Source organism: Microcaecilia unicolor, chromosome 7 (genome assembly GCF_901765095.1).
Source record: "Microcaecilia unicolor chromosome 7, aMicUni1.1, whole genome shotgun sequence".
In the NCBI taxonomy this organism is placed as follows: domain Eukaryota; kingdom Metazoa; phylum Chordata; class Amphibia; order Gymnophiona; family Siphonopidae; genus Microcaecilia; species Microcaecilia unicolor.
Genome location: NC_044037.1, coordinates 4,415,778 through 4,434,959, shown reverse-complemented (window position 1 = coordinate 4,434,959; position 19,182 = coordinate 4,415,778). Strand labels below are relative to the sequence as shown.

The 19,182-nt window shown below is 45.0% G+C and overlaps 1 protein-coding gene across 1 annotated transcript in view; it reads left to right on the top strand.

Moving 5' to 3' along the window:
- Positions 1-17,646, top strand: part of FAM155B (family with sequence similarity 155 member B) — a 432,929-nt gene extending 415,283 nt beyond the window's left edge. The window contains 1 exon segment of the mRNA XM_030209495.1: positions 17,252-17,646. Coding sequence (XP_030065355.1) covers positions 17,252-17,637 — 386 coding nt within the window. The 3' untranslated portion in view covers positions 17,638-17,646.
- The last annotated feature ends 1,536 nt before the right edge of the window (positions 17,647-19,182 follow it).

Sequence of the window (19,182 nt, the reverse complement as noted above, 5' to 3'; positions counted from 1 at the left end):
TTCCACTGAAAGGTGGAAAAAAGGAGGGGGAGGGGGGAAAGAGAGAACAGAAAAGATGAGCTTGAAACCATCTGAATATATATAGTGCTCCCCACAAGAGAATTGCTGACAGTGGACAACCAAACTGGCTGTACCCCCAAACTAGCCATCTGTAGAACTGCATGACATTACAGATCTCAGCAGCATAAAAATGACATAGTCACAGCATTTATTTATCTGCTGCATTTGTATCACACATTTTCTCACATATTTCCAGGCTCAATGTGGCTGACAGCATTGAGAAGGAAATATAGAAACCATTTTAAAATTGAGGAAGCCATGCAAAACATGCTGCAGAGCAAACCTTGGCTGATAGCATAGATTGAATGGGCAACCGAAAATATTTTTATCCAGGAAGCTAGAGACATGAGCTTAGCCTGCTTATCTGAGATGTTTCCCTTGCTGTTTTGCCCAGAGAGGGCAAAGACAGCAGCTGATTCATGCATTAGATCGTGTGCCATACCTAGAGCTGCATGACCCTGCCAGGTAATGAGCAATGTAGTGAATGTACAGTGGGGGAAATAAGTATTTGATCCCTTGCTGATTTTGTAAGTTTGCCCACTGACAAAGACATGAGCAGCCCATAATTGAAGGGTAGGTTATTGGTAACAGTGAGAGATAGCACATCACAAATTAAATCCGGAAAATCACATTGTGGAAAGTATATGAATTTATTTGCATTCTGCAGAGGGAAATAAGTATTTGATCCCCCACCAACCAGTAAGAGATCTGGCCCCTACAGACCAGGTAGATGCTCCAAATCAACTCGTTACCTGCATGACAGACAGCTGTCGGCAATGGTCACCTGTATGAAAGACACCTGTTCACAGACTCAGTGAATCAGTCAGACTCTAACCTCTACAAAATGGCCAAGAGCAAGGAGCTGTCTAAGGATGTCAGGGACAAGATCATACACCTGCACAAGGCTGGAATGGGCTACAAAACCATCAGTAAGACGCTGGGCGAGAAGGAGACAACTGTTGGTGCCATAGTAAGAAAATGGAAGAAGTACAAAATGACTGTCAATCGACAAAGATCTGGGGCTCCACGCAAAATCTCACCTCGTGGGGTATCCTTGATCATGAGGAAGGTTAGAAATCAGCCTACAACTACAAGGGGGGAACTTGTCAATGATCTCAAGGCAGCTGGGACCACTGTCACCACGAAAACCATTGGTAACACATTACGACATAACGGATTGCAATCCTGCAGTGCCCGCAAGGTCCCCCTGCTCCGGAAGGCACATGTGACGGCCCGTCTGAAGTTTGCCAGTGAACACCTGGATGATGCCGAGAGTGATTGGGAGAAGGTGCTGTGGTCAGATGAGACAAAAATTGAGCTCTTTGGCATGAACTCAACTCGCCGTGTTTGGAGGAAGAGAAATGCTGCCTATGACCCAAAGAACACCGTCCCCACTGTCAAGCATGGAGGTGGAAATGTTATGTTTTGGGGGTGTTTCTCTGCTAAGGGCACAGGTCTACTTCACCGCATCAATGGGAGAATGGATGGGGCCATGTACCGTACAATTCTGAGTGACAACCTCCTTCCCTCCGCCAGGGCCTTAAAAATGGGTCGTGGCTGGGTCTTCCAGCACGACAATGACCCAAAACATACAGCCAAGGCAACAAAGGAGTGGCTCAGGAAGAAGCACATTAGGGTCATGGAGTGGCCTAGCCAGTCACCAGACCTTAATCCCATTGAAAACTTATGGAGGGAGCTGAAGCTGCGAGTTGCCAAGCGACAGCCCAGAACTCTTAATGATTTAGAGATGATCTGCAAAGAGGAGTGGACCAAAATTCCTCCTGACATGTGTGCAAACCTCATCATCAACTACAGAAGACGTCTGACCGCTGTGCTTGCCAACAAGGGTTTTGCCACCAAGTATTAGGTCTTGTTTGCCAGAGGGATCAAATACTTATTTCCCTCTGCAGAATGCAAATAAATTCATATACTTTCCACAATGTGATTTTCCGGATTTAATTTGTGATGTGCTATCTCTCACTGTTACCAATAACCTACCCTTCAATTATGGGCTGCTCATGTCTTTGTCAGTGGGCAAACTTACAAAATCAGCAAGGGATCAAATACTTATTTCCCCCACTGTATGTGTCAAAAAACACCCAATAAAAGAAACGTAGGAAGAGTAAAAACCTCCCTAGCCACATGCTCCCGTCTGAAATACCAAGCACTAGGCTCTCCGCATCAGACAACTGTCTCTCTCGCTGCGTTCCGCAGTTCTCTTCCCTCCTATATAAAACTACTACTACTACTATTTAGCATTTCTATAGCGCTGCAAGGCATACGCAGCGCTGCACAAACATTCAAAATGGCTGTGTATCCTGCCGAAATCGGCATCGGAGAGGAAGACGCAACCGGTGGCAAAACAATCAAGTCAGACCCCCGCCCCGACGGCACCCACGATACACTGAAAAAAACCAGCACCCTGGTAGTCCTTCAGAATTGAACAGAAAACGGACCACACAGCAGCCCCTAAAACCTCGCTGCTGCAACTGAATAGCGACAACGGAGTTCCCTTACATCGGAAAACAAAATAAACAAGAAACAGCTGATCAGTTAACAGCTGATCGCTATGGAGCTGCCTTGCTCCTTCTTACTGCCCAGAAACGGCTCTGCTTACACAGCAGACCGGGAGGCTTTTTCTTTTTTTTTTTTTAAACAGCAGCTGCTTCTCTCTCTTCTAAAGCTTCCCTCCTCGAGGGGCTTTAGGAAACTCTTAAATTGCTTGAGAAAGTAAACAGGCTAGCCGAAAACAAATGAGCCAGCACCAGGGAGGATGGGGGGGGGGGGGGGGTGGACTTGGCCTTCCGAGTGCAGCACCCCCAAGGCTCTGAGGGACCCACAGGGGTTTCAGGCATCAAATAGCAGGTTTTTGTTTTTTATTTTTAAACAAATGCACAGGGACACAGAACAAAAAGCATACCAACACTTAAAAGTTAACCAAAAGAGAAAAAAGTATAGAAAAGACTGAGACTGAAGGGCTCACCACCTTCCGGAGACTGAGAATACTGGATCTTTCGCTAGCTGGCAAGGGCTCTTATTGGCTGGCTAGAGTCACAACTTTTTTCTCAGTCTCCAACTGCTGGAAGGCGTACCCAACCCATCAGTCACATTCTGGGCCGGTCCGGAGGGACGCTAAGGAAGTTTCAGTTGGAATGAGTTTGCCCGGGAGTCCATGATGTTTAGGCCATCATTGATTTCATTGGTTATTTCTGTTAAGTCATGTTTGAAGGGAATATAGATTGTAACGTCATCTGTGTAGATGAACGGGTTTAGGCCTCGAATGGATAGGGATTTTGCTAGAGGGATCATCATTATATTGAAGCGTATTGGTGATAATGGTGATTCTTGGGGGGCTCCGCAGGCTGCTTTCCAAGGTGGTGATATGTTTGAGTTTGATTTTACTTGGTATCTAGTGATTAGAAAACCCTTGATCCAATTGATCACGTTTCCATCAATTCCAAAGTGGCCAAGGAGTCTTAGTAGTATATTGTGATTTACCATGTCGAATGCACTTGACATGTTGAATTGGAGTATGCGTATGCTTTTACTTGGGCTATTTCCTGCTTGAATTTCGTGACTAGGACAGTTTCAGTACTATGGTGGGGGCGGAATCCTGATTGTGAATCGTGTAGTATTGAGAACTTGTCCATGTATTCCATAAGCTCTTTGGTTACCAAGCTTTCCATCAGTTTGACTACTGGTGGGATAGACACAACTGGGCGATAGATGGTGAGGTCATTTGTGTTTTTCTTCGTGTCTTTTGGTATTGGGGTAAGTAGGATCTTACCATGTTCCTCGGGGAAGAGACCTTGTTGTAGCATTAAGTTAAGGTGGGATGTGAGGTCTGCTGTGAAGTGGCCGGGGGCGGATTTAAGTAAATGGGGCATTTATCCAGTTTGCATTGGGAGTTGACGAATCTATGAGTTGTTTGTGCAATTGATTCAATGGTGACGAGGGTCAATGTTGTCCAGATGCGGTCAGCTGGGTATCCACCAGGGATTAGGTCCAAGTCGTTGATGAAGTTTTCAACGTTGGAGTTGTTCTGATGAAGTGTGCTGTGTAATTTTATAATTTTTTTGTTAAAGTAGATAGCAAGTTTGTCTACGGGTGGGATGTCTGTATTGGTTGTGGTGATAGGGGTGGTGTCTAGTAACTTATTTACGAGTTGGAATAGTTTCTTCAGATCTTTGTAACCTGGTCCTATTTTAGTTTTGTAGTATTACCTTTTGGTTTGTCTGATTGCATATTTGTATTTTCTATGCATTTGTTTCCATGCCTTGAGTGTATGTTCATCTTTTATTTTTTTCCATGCTCGTTCAAGTTTCCTGGTTTGTGTTTTGAGTTTTTTAAATTCGTCATTGAACCATGGTATCGAGATGGGAGTAACTAGTGAGGTAAATAAATTTGCTGATGACACAGTTATTCAAAGTTGTTAAATCATGAGAGGATTGTGAAAAATTACAAGACGACCTGTTGAGACTGGGCGTCTAAATGGCAGATGACGTTTAATGTGAGCAAGTGCAAAGTGATGCATGTGGGAAAGAGGAACCCAAAGTGTAGCTACGTAATGCAAGGCCACGTTAGGAGTCACTGACCAAGAAAGGGATCACGGCGTCATTGTTGATGATATGTTGAAATGTTCTGCTCAGAGTGCTGCGGCAGCTAAGAAAGCAAATAGAATGTTAGGTATTATTAGGAAAGGAATGGAAAACAAAAGTGAGGACGTTATAATGCCTTTGAATCGGTCCATGGTGTGACCGTATCTCGAATATTGTGTTCAATTCTGGTCACTGCATCTCAAAAAAGATATAATGGAATTAGAAAAGGTACAGAGATAAATAAAATGATAAAGGGGATGGGAAGACTTCCCTATGAGGAAAGGCTGAAGCGTTTAGGGCTCTTCAGCTTGGAGAAGAGACAGCTGAGGAGAGACATGATAGAGGTCTATAAAAAAATGAGTGCAGTGGAACAGGTAGACATGAATCGTTTGTTTACTCTTTCCAAAAATACTAGAACTAGGGGGCATGCGATGAAGCCACAAAGTAGTACATTTAATATGAATCGGAGAAAATGTTTTTGCATTCAACGTGTAATTAAACTCTGGAATTCGTTGCCAGAGAATGACATAGGAAAATGTGGGAGAGAGGTTCTGGAAGCCAAATTTAGGCTCTTAGGTAGAAAGCTCAAATCCAGATCCTCTAGGGTAGCATTTTCTGAAATGCTACCTGTTCCACGTGCAGGGCCCAAGAGACAGGCAGAGCTCCAGAGTCTCAATGCGTGGATGAGACGATGGTGCAGGGAGGAGGGTTTTAGATTTGTTAGGAACTGGGCAACATTCTGGGGAAGGGGAGCCTATTCCGAAAGGATGGGCTCCACCTTAACCAGGGTGGGACCAGGCTGCTGGAGTCGGCATTTAAAAAGGAGATAGAGCAGCTTTTAAACTAGAAATGGGGGGAAGGCCGACAGTCGCTCAAAAGCGCATGGTTCGGGAAAAGTTATCTTGCAAAGATACCTCACAAACAGGGAAGATAGGGTTTCTGGATAGTGAGGTTGCACAACAGACCGTGGTAGGCCAGGTGCCCTTAAATACAACTAAAGATCAGACAAAAGATGTCAAATCAATAGCGTCAGGTACTAAGCATCATGCAAATAAGAACAACAAACATACTCTGAAATGTCTATATGCAAATGCTAGGAGTCTAAGAAATAAGATGGGAGAGTTGGAATATATTGCACTAAATGAAAAATTGGATATAATAGGCATTACTGAGACCTGGTGGAAGGAGGATAACCAGTGGGACATTGTCATACCGGGGTACAAAGTATATCGTAATGATAGGGTGGACCGGACTGGTGGAGGGGTAGCATTGTATATTAACGAGAGCCTTGACTCAGATAGATTACAAATTCAGCAGGACACAAATCACACCTTTGAATCACTGTGGGTTGAAATTCCATGTATAAAAGGGAAAAAAATGGTGATAAGAGTGTACTACCGTCCGCCTCGCCAGGATGAGCAGGTAGACACAGAAATGATAAAAGAAATCAGAGACGCGAATAAAATGGGCAATGTGATAATAATGGGTGACTTCAATTATCCAAATATAGACTGGGTAAATGTAACATCGGGACACGCTACAGAGATACAATTCCTTGATGAAATCAAGGACAGCTTTATGGAGCAACTGGTGCAGGAGCCGACGAGAGAAGGAAAAATTCTAGACTTGGTCCTTAGTGGAGCGCATGATCTGGTGAGGGACGTTATGGTACTGGGGCCCGCTTGATAACAGTGACCATAATATGATCAGTTTTGACATCGACCTTGAAGTAACTGTACACAGAAAGTCAAATACGTTAGCGTTTAACTTTAAAAAAGGAGACTATGATAAAATGAGAAGAACGGCAAAAAAAAAAACTTAGGGGGGCAACTGAGAGAGTAAAAACTGTACAACAGGCGTGGACGCTGTTCAAAAATACCATCCTGGAGGCCCAGGCCATACATATTCCGCAAATTAGAAAAGAAAGACGGAAGTCCAAAAGACACCCGGCCTGGTTGAAAAGTGAGGTGAAGGAAGCTATTAGGGCTAAAAGAAACGCCTTCAGAAAATGGAAGAAGGAACCATCTGAAAATAACAAGAAACAGCATAAGGAGTGTCAAAACAAATGCAAGGCGCAGATTAAGAAGGCCAAGAGGGAGTATGAAAAAAAGATAGCATTAGAGGCAAAAAAACATAGTAAAAAATTTTTTCGGTATATTAAAAGCAGGAAGCCGGCAAAAGAATCAGTTGGGCCGCTGGATGACCGAGGGGTAAAAGGGGCGATCAAGGAAGACAAAGACGTAGCGGAGAGACTGAATGAATTCTTTGCTTCGGTCTTCACCGAGGAAGATTTGGGTGGGATACCGGTGTCAGAAATGGTATTTCAAGCGGACGAGTCGGAGAAACTTACTGACTTCACGGTAAACCTGGAGGACGTAATGGGGCAGTTCGGCAAACTGAAGAGTAGCAAATCTCCTGGACCGGATGGTATTCATCCTAGAGTACTGATAGAACTGAAAAACGAGCTTGCGGAGCTACTGCTAGTGATATGCAACTTATCCTTAAAATCGAGCGTGGTACCGGAAGATTGGAGGGTGGCCAATGTAACGCCCATTTTTAAAAAAGGCTCCAGGGGAGATCCGGGAAATTATAGACCGGTGAGTCTGACGTCGGTGCCTGGGAAAATGGTATAGGCTATTATTAAAAACAAAATTACAGAGCACATCCGAGGACATGGATTACTGAGACCAAGTCAGCATGGCTTTTGTGTGGGGAAATCTTGCCTGACCAATTTACTTCAATTCTTTGAAGGAGTGAACAAACATGTGGACAAAGGGGAGTCGGTTGATATTGTGTATCTGGATTTTCAAAAGGCGTTTGACAAGGTACCTCATGAAAGGCTACAGAGGAAATTGGAGGGTCACGGGATAGGAGGAAATGTCCTATTGTGGATTAAAAACTGGTTGAAGGATAGGAAACAGAGAGTGGGGTTAAATGGGCAGTATTCACAATGGAGAAGGGTAGTTAGTGGGGTTCCTCAGGGGTCCGTGCTAGGACCGCTGCTTTTTAATATATTTATAAATGATTTAGAGATGGGAGTAACTAGCGAGGTAATTAAATTTGCTGATGACACAAAGTTATTCAAAGTCATTAAATCGCGACAGGATTGTGAAAAATTACAAGAGGACCTTACGAGACTGGGAGACTGGGCGGCTAAATGGCAGATGATGTTTAATGTGAGCAAGTGCAAGGTGATGCATGTGGGAAAAAAGAACCCGAATTATAGCTACATCATGCAAGGTTCCACGTTAGGAGTTACGGACCAAGAAAGGGATCTGGGTGTCGTCGTCGATAACACACTGAAACCTTCTGCTCAGTGTGCTGCTGCGGCTAAGAAAGCGAATAGAATGTTGGGTATTATTAGGAAAGGTATGGAAAACAGGTGTGAGGATGTTATAATGCCATTGTATCGCTCCATGGTGCGACCGCACCTTGAGTATTGTGTTCAATTCTGGTCGCCGCATCTCAAGAAAGATATAGTAGAATTGGAAAAGGTGCAGCGAAGGGCGACTAAAATGATAGCGGGGATGGGACGACTTCCCTATGAAGAAAGACTAAGGAGGCTAGGGCTATACAGCTTGGAGAAGAGACGGCTGAGGGGAGACATGATAGAGGTATATAAAATAATGAGTGGAGTGGAACAGGTGGATGTGAAGCGTCTGTTCACGCTTTCCAAAAATACTAGGACTAGGGGGCATGCGATGAAACTACAGTGTAGTAAATTTAAAACAAATCGGAGAAAGTTTTTCTTCACCCAACGTGTAATTAAACTCTGGAATTCGTTGCCGGAGAAAGTGGTGAAGGCGGTTAGCTTAGCAGAGTTTAAAAAGGGGTTGGACGGTTTCCTAAAGGACAAGTCCATAAACCGCTACTAAACGGACTTGGAAAAATCCAAAATTCCAGGAATAACATGTATAGAATGTTTGTACGTTTGGGAAGCTTGCCAGGTGCCCTTGGCCTGGATTGGCCGCTGTCGTGGACAGGATGCTGGGCTCGATGGACCCTTGGTCTTTTCCCAGTATGGCATTACTTATGTACTTATGTGGTAAAGGTGGTTAGCTTTGCAGGATTTAAAAAGGGTCTGGGTGGCTTCCTAAAGGAAAAGTGCATAGACCAATATTAAATTGACTTGGGAAAACTCACTGCTTATTTCTGGGATAAGCATCATAAAATGCACTGAGCTTTTCAGGGGTCTTGCCAGGTATTTGTGACCTGGATTGGCCACTGTTGGAAACACTTTTGTTTTACATTCCTTTCCTAATAATACTTGCTTTCTTAGCCGTCGCAGCACACTAAGCAGAGGTTTTCAACGTATCATCAACAACAATGCCTAGATCCCTTTCTTGGTTAGTGACTCCTAACGTGGAACCTTGTATTACGTAGCTATAGTTTGGGTTCCTCTTTCCCACATGCATCACTTTGCACTTGTTCACATTAAACGCCATCTGCCATTTAGACGCCCAGTCTCGTAAGGTTCCGTTGTAATTTCTCACAATCCTCTCGCGATTTAACAACATTGAATAACTTTGTGATGTCAGCAAATTTAATTACCTCACTAGTTACTCCCATCTCTAGATTATTTATAAACTAACCGGTCAGCCCGTAAAAATGGGCTAGTATAGGGGGGGTTGAAAGGCCCCCCACCCCGCCGCCGAGTTCGCCGTCGCCACCCACTTTCCACCTGGTCGGGCCCTCGCTCCGCTATTGAAACAGCAAGGGCACGCAGCGCTCAGCTCTAATGCTGAGCTGCCGTGGCCTTCCTTCTTCTCTGCCTGTGTCCCGCCCTCGTGTGACGTAACGTCGTCGAGGGCGGGACACAGGCAGAGAAGAAGGAAGGCCGACGGCAGCTCAGCAGAGCTGTGTGCTGCGTGCCCTCGCTGTTTCAATAGCGGAGCGAGGGCCCAACCGGGTGGAAGGTGGGTGGCGGCAGCGACTCCGGGTGGAGGGAGCGTTAGCGACGGCGGTGTCCCTCGCAAATGCGTAGTACAGACCCTCTCTGTTCCGCCCTCGTCATCATGTATTGACGCAGGGGCGGGGCAGAGAGGGTCTCTACTGCGCATTTGCGAGTACCACACTCGCCATTTATATATATTGATATGTTAAAAAGCAGCAGTCCCAGCACAGACCCTGGGGAACATTGAGAATACTGACCATTTAACCCTTCTCTCTGTTTTCTATCCTTTAACCAGTTTTTAATCCACAATAGGACACTACCTCCTATCCCATGACTCTCCAATTTCCTCTGGAGTCTTTCATGAGGTACTTTGTAAAACGCCTTTTGAAATCCAGAAGCACAATATCAACCGGCTCGCCTTTATCCACGTTTGTTCATCCCTTCAAAGAAATGTAATAAATTTGGTGAGGCAAGATTTCCCTTCACTAAATCCATGTTGGCTTTGTCTCATTAATCCATGTTTTTGAATATGCTCTGTAATTTTGCTCTTTATAATAGTCTCTACCATTTTGCCCAGCACCGACGTCAGGCTCACCTGTCTATAATTTCCCGGATCCTGACTGGAACCTTTTTTAAATATCGGCGTTAACATGGGCTACCCTCCAATCTTCCGGTACCACACTCGATTTTAAAGATAAATTATATGTTACTAACAATAGTTCTGCCAGTTCATTTTTCAGTTCTATCAGTACTCTGGGATGAATACTGATGCTGCTCTTCAGTTTGTCAAATTGCCCCACTACATCCTCTAGGCTTATAGAGATTTCATTCAGTTTCTCCGACTCGTCAGCTTTGAATACCATTTCTGCCACCGGTATCTCTCTCAAATCTTACTCAGTCAAGACGGCGCTAACAGAATGATCATAGGAGGAAATGCACCTCCCATGTAGCGATGGAGTCGCACTTCACCCACAGCAAGGGATCTGTGCTCCACATGCAGAGACACTCGCAGAGACGGAGCTGCACTGACACGCCAAGATGGCATCAAGCTGAACAAGATGGAGCCACACTCTATATGCAGAAAGGGAATCAAGGTCAAAAGTCACTTAAATACAAGCTGATGCACGCCACTACCTTATCTTACAAGAGTACGCAGTTATGGAATGCATTACCCACGGACTTGAAAGCAATCAAAGAAACAACTATCTTTCGAAAATCTCTGAAAACATTCTTCTTCAACAAGGCCTACAATGAGAACCTATAACCTCACTAAGTCACCTCACCAAACCACACAGTTATGAACGCCCACCTTCTATAACTACCCTAACAACTCTCTTCCTTCTTCCCTCTTCCCTTCCTTAATTGCTACACATTACTAACTGTACCTGATATCCTGATATGACAATGTTAACAGATCTATGTAAGCCACATTGAGCCTGCAAATAGGTGGGGGAATGTGGGATACAAATGCAATAAATAATAAAATAATAATAACAGATCTGTGTACCCCCATGAAAAGAGGTAGGTGTGGACTTTATGCAGAGAGGGAGCTGCACTTAACATGCAGAGGCTAAGCCGCACCCAATGTGCAGAGAGGAAGCCCTTGTTCAACATGTGGATAAGGAGCCACGTACATCTGAGCCGGCACTCAACACCCGCATAGACGGAGACTGCGTTCATTGTACAGAGACAGAGCCGTGCTCAACATGCAGAGAAAAAGATACGCACCACTGAGGTGTGCACAATGTGTAGAGCTGGAACTGTATTCAACCTGTAGAGATGTAGAAGCTCACAGCAGGCAGAGGGACCTGCGCTCAACCAGCTGAGAGGGAGCCACGATTCACAAGCATAGATGAAGCCATGTTCCTCATGCAGATAGGGAGCGATGCACAAACAGCAGCAGAGTTGGGACAATTGTCACCTTGCAGAGATGGAGCTGTTCTAACACTGCTGAGAAGAAGCAGCGGCGCTCAACAAGCAGAAACGGAGCGGTGCCAGAGATGGAGCCACGCTCCACCTGCCTAGACATATTTACCCAGTCGAGGCAGAGCTGGAGTAATGTCTAACTTGCCAAAATGGAGCAAGGCTCTGTTCACAAAGACAGAACTGTGTGCAAGACGCAGAGACAGCGGCACAGACTCGTGCCCTGATGGAATTGTGCCTCCCATGCTGAGATGGAGCCGTGCTGACCACAAAGAGATGGAGCAGCACCTCAGAGGGAGAGAAAGTGCATGACAAGCGGAGAGACAGCGGTACTCTAAAGCTGAAGCGATGGAGCCACAGAAAACTGCTACAGACAACTGTGTGGCAGCTTGAACCAAAGCCATGGCCACAAGGCAAAAAAGAAGCTTTGTTCCACCTGCTGCAAGGAAACTGTGTATCCATACAGAGGAGAATCTGCACTCAATAAGCAGAAATGGAGCGCCTGAGAAAACGCATAGATGGACCAGCACTCCAAGGGCACAGAAAGAGAAATGTTCACCATGTAGAGGAAAAAAAAACATGCTTTGGAGGTATAGATGGAACTACAGTCCACCTCCCTAGACCGAAATGAAGGAGGGGAACAGGCAGAGAAGGATTCGCACCACACCTGAAGAGATGGAGCAGCACCTATATGCAGCAGCAGATTTATGTCTAACCTATAGAGACAAGAGGCACACCCCATATACATTGGGGAAGCTCCGCTGCACAGTCTGAAATGGCATCTTGCCCCATAGATACCAAAGGAGCTGCAGTCTTTAAGAAGACAGGAAACTGTGGCCAACTGAAGACAGGCAAATGTAGAATAAAGGAAACAGAGGCTCTGGCCCCCGTCCTCTGAGAACATGAAGTGGCACAGAGAATGGAGCCAAGCCCTGTGTCACTTTTAGACACTGGTACACTGAGCCCCCAAAGACTGGACTCTATCAGAGAGTGATAAAAAGAAACACACACTTCCCCCTCAAGGCCAAAATGCCACTGCCAAGATCACTAGGCAGGCACCCGGATGGGACCCAATGGAGTTGGGACACTCAAGACCAAAATAACTCTGCAAAGCAAGGATAGGCTACGCAGCTGCCAAGCAACGAAGAGCACTGCTGTACTTTCCTATGGTCAGAACAATCACTGAAAAGGAATCGCTGAAAAGGCACCTTGCAGCCATGAAACCACCTGCTCCCATCTAAAACTGTCCCCATCATCCAGCCAGTGCTTTTAGTCAAGTGCCAGGGAATGTTCCCAACTTCCTAAACTCCATGGACAAACGCCACCACCTGAAAAGGAAGGTGCCAGGAAGAGGAGGGAGAATTAATCCCTGCATACCGGGAGGTGTGGGAACAGCACCAGCAGACAGACCAACAAAGCCCTGAGGGAAACCCAGATGGCCAAAACCTGAAGGAAGCAGGGAAGAAACATGGGCCCCAGAACGATGCACCAGAACAGCCCACCAAAACCAAACCACCACCGCGAGGAAACCGAGCACACTGCATAACCCCAGCAGTCAAACAGAAACAAACAAGAAATGGGTAACCAACACAGGGTAACCAATGCAAAAAAGAAACCACTGTCAGCAGGTTTGTAAAGGAAACACAGGCACAAAGGTCGCTCAGCTAGAAAACAGAAACACAGCTTACCTGACAGACAGAAGGAACACATACTTGCCCTGCATGATCCCATTCCAGAAGGGCAGAATTTGCTGCATTTCCACTCTCTCAACCCCGTCAGAAGCCACAAACAGGGAAGGGGAGGGACCCAGTATCACCAGGTGTCACCCTAGCTGGCAGATGAGGGATCCAGCACCACTGGGTGTCATCTTAAAACAACCCACATCTGGGCACCAGCACACCCCTTGCTCAATTGCTATCCAGACAAGTCAGGACAGGAGCCAACCAGCCAGCACCAAGAGGAGCTGCACGATCTGTCTACCATCCGCTAGGAGACAGAGAAAATACTGAACATTCCAGGCTGGACGATGCCCTTAAGGGATGAATCACTTGGAACTTTTTCCTCTGTCATCTTTCACTGGTGGATCGACACATTAGTCTGGACTGGTCTGGTATACCTAGATCAAAAACTCAGACTTACATGTAGTGTTATGTTTCAACCTGAAATGCTGACCACTAATGGGGTCAAAAAAACATTTCCTTAATTCCACTGTGATCTCACAAAAATACAATTGCACATAAATACATGGGAGTCTGAACTGGGGGGGGGGGGGGCATGGGTGTATCAAACATTTATGCACATAGGTTATAGGATGCTGTCATGTACATGCTAAAGTGCTACGTTTAGTGTGCACATTTACGCTATTCACATGGTGTAAGTACGTGCATATAAATTTTAGAGTATAAATGCTGAATTACATTAGTATTCTGTAATGGAATTTGGGCCCTCATGTAATTTGCACTCAGCACACTGCATCTTGTCACATTTTATAGAATTGACCCCCATATTTTACAGCATCACGTTTCATTCACCTGCACTATCTGCCACTGCATGTAATGCAGTGCAGGCCCACTCAAAAATAAATACAGAACTACAGCAGCGGTGCACCCACCCCAAAACATCTCCCCTATATCCAATCCTCCCTCCTGCCACATCCCCGATCTCATCTCCCATTCAAACATCCAATCCCTTGCTAACATGTCCTGATCTGATTCCCTACTCCCTCAACATCCCCCTATCCAATCTCCCCCTTCTTAACCCCTCCCCCACCCAAAGTTCCAAACCTCAATCCCAAGGCATAAATGCCTCCCCCCAGAGTTGGACCCTTCCTCCCAGCCCTCCCCCCTGTACCTACCTGGGGTCTTCACTGGAGCCAGGGTAGGAGTGGTATCCTTTTACATCTGCTCACTGTGCTGGGATGTAAAATGACTGCTATGACTCCTAGAACCCAGGCCCACTGATCTACCAATGAAGACCCCCAGGTAGATCCTGGGCAGGTGGGGGAAGGTCCATCTTTGTGGAGGTGCATTTAGGCCTGGGGATTGGGGTTGGAACTCCATGGTGAATTTTGAATTGGGGACCAGATGCAGACATGCCAAGTCTCCCGCATTTCAGCTCTTCTGGTCTGGAATGGGAAGCTGTCAGCAGGGGGCAGAGGACTGGCAGAGTGGGCATGAATCACATGCCTGAATGCTGCTATGGCCCACCGTTTTTTCTTGTTCTTTTACTCATTGGGAGAAGCAGCAGTGGCCAGGAAACACCTAGATACTGGGTGGAAGGGTATGGAGAGGGACGCAGGAGATGTTGAACGGAGAGCAGAGGCGAGAAAATGAGTGGGGATGCTGGATGGAAGAGAGGTACAGAGAGAGAGAAAGATGAGTGGAAAGATGGCGAAAGAAGGTACATGGAAAAGGGCAGGAAATCAGCTGTTGGGAAAAAGGGGGAGACCCTGGCTGGTCGGATGGAGGGAAACAGGAGAGATGCTAGATGAAAAGAGGGAAGATGCTAGAAAGATGGTGGCAGAAAGAGGAAAGACGCTGGATGAAAGTGTAGAGAGAGGAGACATGATGAATGGAAAAGGGTAGAGAGAGAGACACTGGATGGAAGGATTGGGAGAGAGGGTAGATACTGAATGGAAGGATGGGGAGAGAAAGAGGGAAGACACTGGATAAAAGGATGCAGAGAGAAAGAGGGTGACACTGGCAGGATGGGGGAGAGGACACACTAAATGGAAAAAGGTAGAGAGAACTGGCTAGAAGGAAGGAGACAGAGGGAGACACGGGATGGAAAGATTGGGAGAGAGGGGAGAAGGGTGGGAAGAGAGAAGACACTGGATGGAAGGGTAGGAGAGAAAGAGGGAAGATGCTGGATGGAAGGACAGGGAGAGAATGAGGATATGCTGGATGGAAGGATGCAGAGAGAAAGGGAGAGACACTGGAAGGATGGGGAGAGAAAGAGGGGGAGCTGCTGGACGGAAGGGTAGGGAGAGAATGAGGGGAACTGCTGGATGGAAAGGGGAGAGGATAGTTAGTGAAAGAGGAAGGGGCATGGGGAGAATAACGGTGAAGAAAAGATGAAAAGCCTTAGGTACATGAAGTAGAGGGAAATTAAAGACTAAATAGTAAGAATGAATTAAATCTGGACAATTAAATTGAAGAAATAAACAAACAAAAACAGGATAGAGAAAAATGACAAATGAACAGGAAACCCTGGCAAGAGAATTAAGAGAAGATGAAGGAACGCAGAATCAAGAGACTGGGACTAACACAATTAGAAAACATAAACAACAAAGGTACAGAAAACTAATTTTATTTTTAATTTAGGATAAAGTAATGTTAATAATGGTTAATAAATGCAAATAAAACACAAAATAGAAAGTATTGGACTGATTTTAATACATTTTTGATTAGCCTTCAGAGACCAAAACTCCCCTCCTCTGGTCAGGAGAGGATACCATAACAGCAGTATACTGTCTTGACCTGACCTGAGGCAGAAGGTTTTGGCCCCCGAAAGCTAATTGAAAAGGTATTAGGCTAGTACAATAAAAAGGTATCATCTTATTTTCCATTTTCAAGCGCCTAAACTGAGCATATGTGGGAGGGTTAGCATTGGCGGCTGAAGCACACTGGCAACTGCTGCACTGCTCAAACAGCATGGTAGGAGACTCATGCAGTGGACCACTTCAACTAGTGGGGCATGGGCAGCTCCAACAGCGATTCAACCAGTGGGCTTAAGATCAAAGTAAGAGGGCCAAGGTCCCTCGCGTTATGTCCCTGGGAGAACAGATGCTGGATAGGGGGTGTAATCGAGTGAACTGAAACACTCCCTCTTAGCCATTCCTGCTGTCAGTAGTGTTAATAAAATATTTTCTGGAATGGCCATGGAACTGAGGTTTGCCAGGGGGTAGAGACATGAGGTGGAATGGGTGGAGCAAAGGCAGAGTGGGGAGGGGGCATATACTAAAATCTCCCTCTCAAACTTCAGGACCCCTTGGCAGCTCTGCGGATGGGGGAAGTCATGGGAGACACTGCCATACCTCCACTGAGAGTAGCCATGCTACTGGACTGCCAATGCATGGTTACTCTTGCCATGTTTTTTTAAGGTGGCAGTATGTGCAGCCAAGCTACTATCATGATCGACATGTGTGCTATCACAGTTGGCCACTTCTCTGACCTGCCCATGTCACACCCAGCTCCTGCCCCTATCCACATTAAGCAGCTAGGGCTGGTTTAATGATTTTGTTGCTGGTTTTAATGAGTGGTAGACATTGGTATAGGTCTACACTAGTATCTACCGCATGGTAAAACTCGCCATAGCTGCTTAACACTGCTTCCTAAAAGATCTCCATGGTCTCCTAACTTACAGTGCAGGAGCTACAACATCTGTGTTTATCCATTTAAATTAAGAGGTGATGGAACACAGAAACAGTGTAAAACTCATCAAAGCAAAGCTTGTTAAGCTGAAGATATTTTTTTGATTAAGTACAGTGTTGTGAAAAGTTCAAAGTTCTTACTTTTGTACTGCAACATCAGAGTTTTTGCAAACTGACAAAAGTGAAATGGGTTATCCTATGCAAATTCTACTAATGCTGTCAACTGTAAATAAATGTCAATCATACCAGGAGTCAAAATTCTTCCATTTTATAGCACAAAAGCAATATAAATGTCCATGAGTAAAGTAGGCACGTTATAAAAGTAAAATAATTTCAATATTTCTTCCTTCCCATTATACTAGGGCTGATGATGTCCTTTTTAAATTTTACCTTTTTTTCTAATAGGGTTGCTAGAAAACCAATTATCCAGTGAAGAAGCAGAGTGTTGCGATGTCCGATGGCGCTCCTGTGACCCACCAGCAGACAGCGATTACAATGCATCAACCAAATCTGCGGACTCTGAGTTGTTTTATTACCACCACAACCCTAGTCACCACCAGCATCATCACCATCGCTACCATCATCTTCATCACTACCACCACCACCACCATCACCCATCTTTGCTGCCAGTTTCGGCGGGTTCACGCCTCAGCAACAGCAAACTCAGACTATGTGTGCTGGTACTCATGCTTCTGCACACAATGGCCTCCTTCTCAACTGTGCAAAACAACAATGGAGTGAGCTTGGAGGCACTGCCTACCCTGGATGAGAACATGACAAGGGAAGAGTGAAAACAAAGAATGAGGAATAAATAAACTAAGTGAAAAACCTGAATTTTCCTCCCAAGGGCACACACAATTCCTCAGCAGGAGGCACAGAACTGGGGGATGGCAACCCTGGGAGCAGTTCACCACGGGGCATCCTGGTGAAGAAATATATAGCTCTCTGGTATAGAGGGCCACAGAACACAACTTTGAGAAGGGTTCGGAATCAATGGCCTTTAAAATGAGTTCATGCCAAACAGAAGTAGGGAAGCCTAGTGGAAGGTAGCATAATGAGCTGGAGTAAGGGGTGGTCCCCATAGATTGACCTACTTATAGTAGAAGCCTTGGGCATTTACCTTGGAGTCATGTTACATGGTATCTAACTGCAATGGGTGTGCTACAGCAGGCACAAATTTCCCTGAGGTATTATGAACCGTAGATTTTATTTACCCTTGTTCTTGCTTTGAATATATTTGTAGTACTAGAAATGCAACCCTCAGGTTGACCAACAAAGAGTGCAATGGCCCATATTATAGGGATATTAATGGCCCATGCAACAAAAGTGTTTATGGAACAAACAGCAGGGAACATGACTCATAACAATAGGAAGAGTGACAACCATTGATGTGTAGATACGGAGCTTACACTGAAGGTAAATGTCCATGGCAGGTTTAGGGCTATTCTAGAGGTCAGTGTGTGCTGTCTTGGCCACCATGGTTCTACAATCAATTACAGAATTTTGTAACCTAGAAGAGATGGTTCTTTGGATCCAACAGATACAATCAGGTAAAATTTATTTTTCTTTTGTCTTTAATCATAAACTATAATTCCTCCCTGTCGGTGAAAGGGCAGAAATATTTGTCAAAAGTGTGTCCTCCTTTACCACTGTATTCACTTGTATCTCACCAAGGGTGTGAGATACTTTCTCTAACTCAAATCTCCTGCTCATTTCCCCTCATTTCTTTTCTGAACCCCCTTCTATGATTTTTTTTTAATATTTAGGCAACTGAACTAATGGCAGAAGCAAATTTCTTCAATGTTTTGTAATGACTCCTCTTGATATTTGCAATGTCACTGACATCCATCACATTTTAAATAGTCAATCATTTTCTTACACCTGATATACAATACAGAGTTGACGTTTGGCAAATCATCCTTCAATGGCTGAGGTGCAAACTTAGATTGTAAGTCCTCTGGGGCAGGGAAGTACCTGAAATGTAACTCGCCTTAAGCTTGGGTTTAAAAAGATGAATGAGTAATCCAAGGCTGAGTTGCATTGCTTTAGACTGGGATTACTAGACATCAAATCATTGTTCTTGGAGAATGTTTTTACTATTAAGAGTTTTGTTCTAATTCTTTACCTCCCAACCCCTCAGATATGATCCACTTTTCATTTACTTAAATTAGGAGGCTGATTCACCAAAGCGCAGTAACCCACACCAACATGGGTTATATGTGTGTTTTAGTGAATAAACCCCTTTAGAAATTATGATACATGTGGCAATTAACATGCACATTAGCACAAGTTACTGCAGTGTAGTGAATTGGCCTCAAAATTAATAAAATGTTAAT